The 7,500-nt window shown below is 46.2% G+C and overlaps 1 protein-coding gene across 1 annotated transcript in view; it reads right to left on the bottom strand.

Annotated features, from left to right (window-relative positions):
- Window positions 1-5,455: 5,455 nt before the first annotated feature.
- The window catches only part of nad7 (NADH dehydrogenase subunit 7), a 5,299-nt gene continuing 3,254 nt past the window's right edge, over window positions 5,456-7,500 (bottom strand). Inside the window, exons 3-4 of the mRNA in view lie at window positions 7,459-7,500; window positions 5,456-5,717 (exon numbers count right to left, since the gene is read on the bottom strand). The exon at window positions 7,459-7,500 is cut by the window's right edge and continues 669 nt beyond it. Coding sequence (YP_009430474.1) covers window positions 5,456-5,717; window positions 7,459-7,500 — 304 coding nt within the window. The remainder of the gene's footprint in view (window positions 5,718-7,458) is intronic.

A 7,500-nucleotide genomic window follows, 5' to 3' on the forward strand; every position in this document is an offset into this window, starting at 1 on the left:
CATTCCCGGAAAAGAAAACTAGTTGAATTAGCGAGGATCCTTAAGAAAGCGGGTGCCATTCTGTCAGCTTCGTCCCAATGGATATCTCTTCTCTCAAACAGCAACCTAAGGAATCTCTCTTTCCACATGAGGTTTGAGGGATAAGGTCTTCTGGAAACCTTTTGAAGTGGGCAAACCAAGTCAAAGAAAGAAGCAACTCTCCCAGGACCGGAGAAGCTCAATTTCAAAGGTTAGGAGTTTAGTTCTGACTAGTACTGCCGAGGAGCGATTCCTCTGAATGGCAAGTATGAGTTCAACTGCCCTTCCTTCGGAGAATGGAGTCAGGGAGTGAGGAGACAGAAAGAATATTTTCATACCTTAAACCTATAGCTATCAACAGTCCGCACCTTTGGTTTTGTCAACACTGAGAAGCGAAGAGCTCAAGGTCAGGCAAGGCAGTCTAAGAGGCTATGGAATAGTTGCCTCAAAATAAGGGGTTATATATGATTTTACATTTATAGACAACTTTACAGATTTGTTTATGGATCTTTGAGAATTTATTTTCATTTCCCTGAGATCGTGGAGAAGACATGTCCAGTCCAATGAATTTCAATCCCTTATCTCTCGGCTCGGAAGGGCACCAACGGTCGTGTTATCATACAGGATAGCTGAGATAAAAGCTATGTTATTATGCGTGGAGCCTTTTAGAAAAGCCCTTGCTTTCTTATATTGTCTAATTGAAGTGAAGTAATGTACCTATACCCGGGAGTAGCAGAAAGAATAAAATCTCTCTTGTACTGGAGAGTTTTCCCCCTAAGGCATCCAAAGGCCCTTAAAACGCGACTTCATATGCTTGTAGGGGTCTCTACTCATTTGCCTTCAATCCTGCCTTTTGAGGAAGAGGCCGCTAAGGAAGGCCTTCCAACCATAATGCCTCCATGGACGGGCGGCGTGCTCCATTCTTAGTATTGCACAGTCAGTCCCGCATGAGTAGAGGCGCGCAGGCAAGCGAATAGAAAAGTAGTCTTTCTCCGCGGCAAGCATATTCAAGTACCGAACAGCCCGAGGAGTAGGCTTCCCGATGCTGAACTCTATTCCTTAGGTTCGGAGGTTCATAGGTTCGTAGGAGGAGCCTTATGTCGTAGGCCCTTCTTTCTAAAAAGTGGAGTTTTGACTGACTCTCTGTGCCTATGTGTGAAAACGAGTATGTGAACAGAACATCTTTCAAACATCGAGATGAAATAAGCCGTGGGGCCGGCAAACGGAACTAAGAGCTGCTCAAGGCACCACCAGCCCTTGGCACAACGATCAGGTCAAGCAAAGCGATATTATTTTCAATTCATTTTTGAAGCCCTGGGTACCAAGCAATCCGTTTAGATCTATTTCAGTTGCCAATGAAATGGAATATGGGGAACTCTCCGTCTAAGTGGTTAATCCGACGAGTCAATTCTCAATGCGATGCTGCTATCCGTTCGACGATCCCAGTAAGTGATGCTATGTGCTCTTATCTGTCTGTTCTAACTGCAGGTAGTGCCCCCTCCATCTTTCTTCTGGGGTTTGCTTCCGAAAGGGTCTTAGACCTCAGCTTGGGAAAAGCATGGTTTAGGTAATTGATCTACGCGAGACCTTCCATTGATCTAGGGAGCCTGGTGTAGTTTCTTTCCCAAAGAACTCTTTTTCAATCCATATGGCCAAAAAAGGCTATCTACCCCCATTCTACCAGCAAACCCTTTCTTTTAGTCGGGCAAGGACTCTCGGTTAGCCGTTTTTTTGTTCTTTGGTCATTTCCGGTAACCTGGTAGATCTACTGAACCTTTTCCAGAAGGGAGTTTCGAAGGGCTGCGAAACTGGTAACCTTAGCCCAGAACTCGATCTACGGCCCCCTCAAGGTTAGGGGCACTCAAAAGCGCCGTTGCCAACGGTGCAATCTATGGTGCCTCCAAGGCATCCAGCCGATCCTTACCCTTCCAAGTGATAAAAAGTACACCACACTTTTTGATCAGCTTTGCTCACGAATTCACATTCGACGAATCCTATATTTATTGGGGAAGGTTTTGATTCTTTGCTCAGCTTGGATCGCGATTGAAAACTCTCCGAAAGGGGGAAGTCACAAACGAATCCTCTGACGGCTGATGAAGAGTTTTCTGAGCCAGGATCACATCCTTTGAGGATGCAAATAGAATTACAGAAAGAAGGGTTCTATTCGATGAAGAGTTCCCTAGCTGGAGGGTTTTGCACCGAGAATGAATGAATGAATGAAATAGTGGAGTCTTAATAAGAGTAAGGATCGAACACCCGATTCCTATAACAAACGATTCTATGAAAAGAGGTTGAAAATCGCATTTTGGGAAATCTTTCTTCCCGGTGAAGCGCCTTGGAATCTCGTTGAGAAGCATGACAATGGGTACGACCTCTTGTGAAATCGGTCGTTCAAGCTCTTTCCTACCCTTTTCTATTTCGACTTCTTTGAAAGGTGAAAGAGTAAGAAGCTAGACCGACTTGCTCTTAAATTAAAAGCAGCAAGAGCAAGTAAGTAGGCTTTTCTCCGCAAGAACAATCTTGACTTTCTTTAGACTTTATAATCTAAGGCCCTTTAAACGATCGTAAATGGCCTGAAATGTAACGACCTATGAGAGAAGGGTTTTTAGAAAAGAAAGCGTACCAATCCGGCAAACAAAGCAAAAACAACGGCTCCTACATAAATAGAATAGAATCGAAATGCTGTCACTAGAACGGACCACACAAATAACATCTTTCTAGCCGCCTAAAGGAAGTATTCAAAGATAAGATAAGGCTATGCGCACACAAGCTAACTTCAGGTATGCAGTTAGTTCTCAAGCGATTCCTTCGGATCTTAGGTGCGACCTTAGGGAGCTTGTTTTGGCAGCTACTCTCTTATAGTTATGTGTCCTGGTTTCCGAGTTCTAGTTCAAGGCAGGGCAGGACGGGACTCACGGGGGTTGGGGGGAGCCTTCCCCCAGGGAAAGCCTAATAAGACTCATTCTAATACTTGAGTTCAAGCTCCTACTTCGAAGTAAGCCTATGGGTTGTTTCGAAGCTTAGTAGCTAAAGCGTACTTGCGTGTTAAAGGGGGTACGCGGATTTGGGCTACTAAGTGGAACCAGACCATTCAACTTGCCATTTGCACTCTCCTAGGGTGCGATCGTAGGAAGCTCTATTAGCGAATGCAATTCCCCGTCCGATAAGACTGATCATGCCCTGCTGCTTGGCTTGGAATCAAACTAGCCTATCATGCCCTTTCTTCATTCCTATATGGACCCATATTCCTATGTTCTTCCAATGTTTACTGTATTACTGGGATTCCTATTTACTGAACCATATCAAAGAAGCTACTTTCTTTCTGGCTTTTATACCCAGGTATAATATAAAGGGATAGACAGTCTAAGAGAGTGCCAAGAAAGAACACATACCTATCACTTTTGGAAGGTTTGGAACCCTCGATTCATCCGACTCAAGGAGAAAAAGAGAACAAGATGGGGGGGCTTGCCTCCTCGTTCCCTTTTACCTATGCCATGATGCTCATGGGCAGCTTATCTCTAATTGGATTTCCTTATCTTTCTTCTTCAAATTACGAGTTGAGATTTGGGGAGAGTGGATAGGACAGGGTGGTGGATGACGTAAAGGAAGGGAAGGCCCATCCCGTGCTTTCGAGCGATTCTTCCCGCAAAAGGCAGATCTTTTTCTTTCCGTCCCAAATAGAACAATTGAATAGGGACTTAGATGTGACCAAGGTGCTTGCAAGCTTAGGGTTAGCAGGTTGTTGGCTGGGAGAGCTGGTAAAAGAATGAAACCTTCAAGAGACCATGGTTAACAAGCCAGCTGAGGAAGAACAATCTCCCCCAGCAATACCGATCCTCCCTAGTTCAATCAGAATCGAGAACTGCGGAGAGGTTCTAACCGGCCTAGCCTAACCAACCGCTACAAGCGGGCAGGAAATAGATGTGGTGGAGACTCAAGTCAAGGCGATGGATCACTATCACTATAGATAGATGCTTTCCCTGGACTGTGTTCAATGGCACCTGATATGCCAACAAGGGCTTACTAAGAGATCTTGCATGTTTTATAGGGTGCTTCTTATGTCTTTCCATAAGCAGAAGTATGAGTAGAGCTGCTCTTCCCCTATTCTGAATCCCACTTCTTATGTCTGTCAACAGGAGCCCAGCCCCTGGTTCAATCGATAGATAGGCCGAAAACATATTTCTGGACAAATGAACAGACCTTTCCTTTTGCCAACAAACCGGTCAAACCAGTAACCAAGTTCATGCGTCAGTACCACGTCCAGGATCTTAGGAAAGGGGAAGCTCAAATGATATCTAATGGGATGGGCATGCTCCCCACTGCTCTATGATTTATTATAGTCATACTCTGTTTCGTACCTGGTAGCTAGCCTTTCGCTTCCTCCTTGTACTAGATTTTTACTTGAATTCCCCCTGAAAGCGAGAACGCACTATATGCCTTTAAAATAAAAAGAAGGCTGGAAAAAAGAGAGAGCTCCTTTCTTTTCTAGCTTTGGCGGGAGGAATGAAAATCCTATCCTATACGAAGGCCTATATAAAAAAAAAGCACTTTGCCTAGAATCCCAAGTTGCCTCCCCTCTCCTCTGAGGCCGATCGCATCCACTTTTGGAGCCCCTCGCCTTTGAGTACGGCAGCAGCCCAGACATAGACCTAATTAGGGGCCTAAACTCTTGAGTAGATTGCCCATGGAAGGGAGCTTACTCCAAGATCTGACTCCCCCCGTGTAGGAGTTCGGGAAGGCCAGAAGTAAACAAAGAGCGGTAGAAGAGAATAAAGTGTTGCGCCCATTCTTTTCTTTCATAGCTGGAGCAAATGGAAGGAGACGTCGTGCAAGCCGAAGACTTTGACAGGTGTCGGTAGGCACGCCTCTGATAAGGGCTCGATCCTGAGAATCAATCCCAATCGAATCTATGGAAGGGAGACCCTCTATCCTCTTAATCTTTAGAGTAGATATTATATATAGGATAATAAGTCCACTGCGGTGCCCAAGACAAGGCAAGATGAATAGGAATGTTGAAGGGACATAAGGCTCAGCTAAGGTAAGGAAAGACCCTGACCATCTAGGTCACCAATCTTCTTTTTTAGGGAGTCGGAGACGATCGAAGAGGCAGCAAAATAGGAACTTTCGATCAGGGAGAGCTCAACAAGGTCGAGACCAAGATGATGGATATTCCAAGGAAGATCGAAGAAGATGAATGAAGGTTTATACCTACCCCTAACTGGCACTATGAATCCAATCCCATCTACATAGATGTTCCTAGCCACGAGATGAGGGGGTTCTCTCTTACTGTTAAGCCGTCTTCAACTCTTCTTTCTTTACTCCTTTCCGCATCGGGGCTGATAATTGGATAGAATCTCCTTAAATAAAGAAAGGGGGCGTATAAATTGGGTTTTTGGCTCGCAATAAAGCTAGGGTCCTGATCGAGCAACTAGTAGTCCTATCTATCCACCTCTCCAGACACAATATCTTGAGTGCCTATGATGGTGACCACATCTGCTGGCATGTGATGTTTGGACATAGAATCGAGTCCTTGTGAATGGGCAAAGCCAGGTGCTCTTATTTTACGACGGTAGGGACGATTGCTTCCATTACTGACCAGAAAGACACCAAATTCTCCTTTAGGTGCTTCAACTGCGGTATAGGTAGAAGGAGCTGGTACGGAAAAACCTTCTGTATAAGGTTCGAAATGGTGAATTGAGGTAGAGTAGACCGATGATCCTGTAGTCATTTGGCCGGCTATTGAAAGAAAAAGCTTGCATCTGCTTCCCCTATTATATAACCGGTCCCATCTCTCTCCAAACCTAACGTGGTAGTTTCCCATCATAGGGCTTTCTATCTATAGATTAAGCCATTACCAAGGAGCTAATTCGTTCAGAACTCAGTTGACTGCTTCTATAGAGAAGGCGGAGCGTCCTTGGCTCAGCATTATAGCACATAGGGCTTCGGCGCTACTACAGCGCTTCGCTAACTCGAAGCGCCTCGCTATGAGAATCTAGCTTCGCTAACGCTCGGCTAAGTCTTGAACCTTCGCGCTGACCGTTCGCTTTCTCAGTAGCAAAAGCGCTTCTCTTTGCCCCTTAACCTTAAGTAGAAGGACAAGAAAGAGATTATTGGTTTTCTTGCTCCCGCTTCCTCATCTGCGCTCATCAAGCCAACTTTGCTCTTTGGGAGGTGAAAGAGCGGTTGAAGCGGACATTTCGAAATGACAGCGTCGAAGATATATTTCTATATATACACGGTTACGGTTATCTCGGACTGCGTTCCGGAAAAAGCAGCCTACTTGTGGGGCACTGTGTACTTACAGCCTCTACGATAAGCAAGTGAATGTGGCCGGTGCGTGGCGAACGGTTCATCAAGCCATTTTTCGCCTCAACTCCCTAAATAGGAATAGGGGTAGTTTCCAAATTCGGGTAAGAAATTCGCACCTGACTGTGATAGCCCTCTCGATACCTTATTGGAGCTTTGTAACTAGTGGCCGGTTTCCCGTCGCGTCAGCCTTTTCCCAGTGCGCGGAGCCCCAACGAGGAAGGTGTTAGTGCTTTATCATTGGGTCAATAATGCTAATCCCTCTTTTTGTGCTACTCCTAGGGCGGGAAGAAGATAAGAAAACGCGAAGCGTTCTCTTGCTTTCCCAACCAGTTGTTTCTAAAGACTGCCCTCTCTCGGCTGGATCTTGGTCCAGCCTACTACGAGGATCCCGTATCCAGCAACCCAACCTATACAAAGGGCATCAAAGCCCCTTGACTAGGTTGGAGCTATAAAGCTTACCTTATTTATTATTATTAAAAAGGGAAAGGGCCTTTTCCGCTGGTGCGCAGGAGCGCACTTCCATTTTCCCTTTACTAGTAGGGGGTCCCGTGGTTCCTATGCCGCCGCGTTTCCCGGTCCTTTTCTTTTAGTGCTTCGACCCGAAGCGATAGCTTCTAGCTAGTTCAGTGGATAAGATGGCTGCGCTCCAGCTCACTCAAGAATGGGACGGCAGTGGTCCGCCGGCAAGCTCGTTCTGATCTTGGACGCAGTACATTGGAATCCTGAAGCACCACCACGAACGCTACCGCGCGTCCGCCTGCGGTGCGGTAAGGCACCACCCTGTTGTGCCAGCAGCCAACTCCGGCGTGTCAGCTTAGTTATCCTCATCAAACCACTTACTTGATGTCTAGCTTCCCAACTGGTAGACGGTTCCCTTTCCCCCAAATCAATGAAGAAGGGAGACGTAAGTTGATTCTTCCGAAGAACCGGAAGCGAAGCGCTATGCCGGGGCGGGGGGACGGAAAAAGAAACGGCTCCGAAGAAAAAAATTGGGGTTCCCAATGCTTCTCCACGCTCAACGAGATGCGCCAACCTCGGGATGCTTTACTCCTAACCCCACAAGGTTCCGAGACGGAGCTTAACCTGAGTCTCGGTTAAGAACGGCGATGATATACGTTTCACACGGCGCACGATTCCATGGATAGTTTCATTCGAGATCGTGATGGAGGACAT

The sequence above is a fragment of the mitochondrial genome of Solanum lycopersicum (genome assembly GCF_036512215.1).
Source record: "Solanum lycopersicum bio-material TGRC:LA1421 mitochondrion, complete genome".
NCBI lineage: Eukaryota > Viridiplantae > Streptophyta > Magnoliopsida > Solanales > Solanaceae > Solanum > Solanum lycopersicum.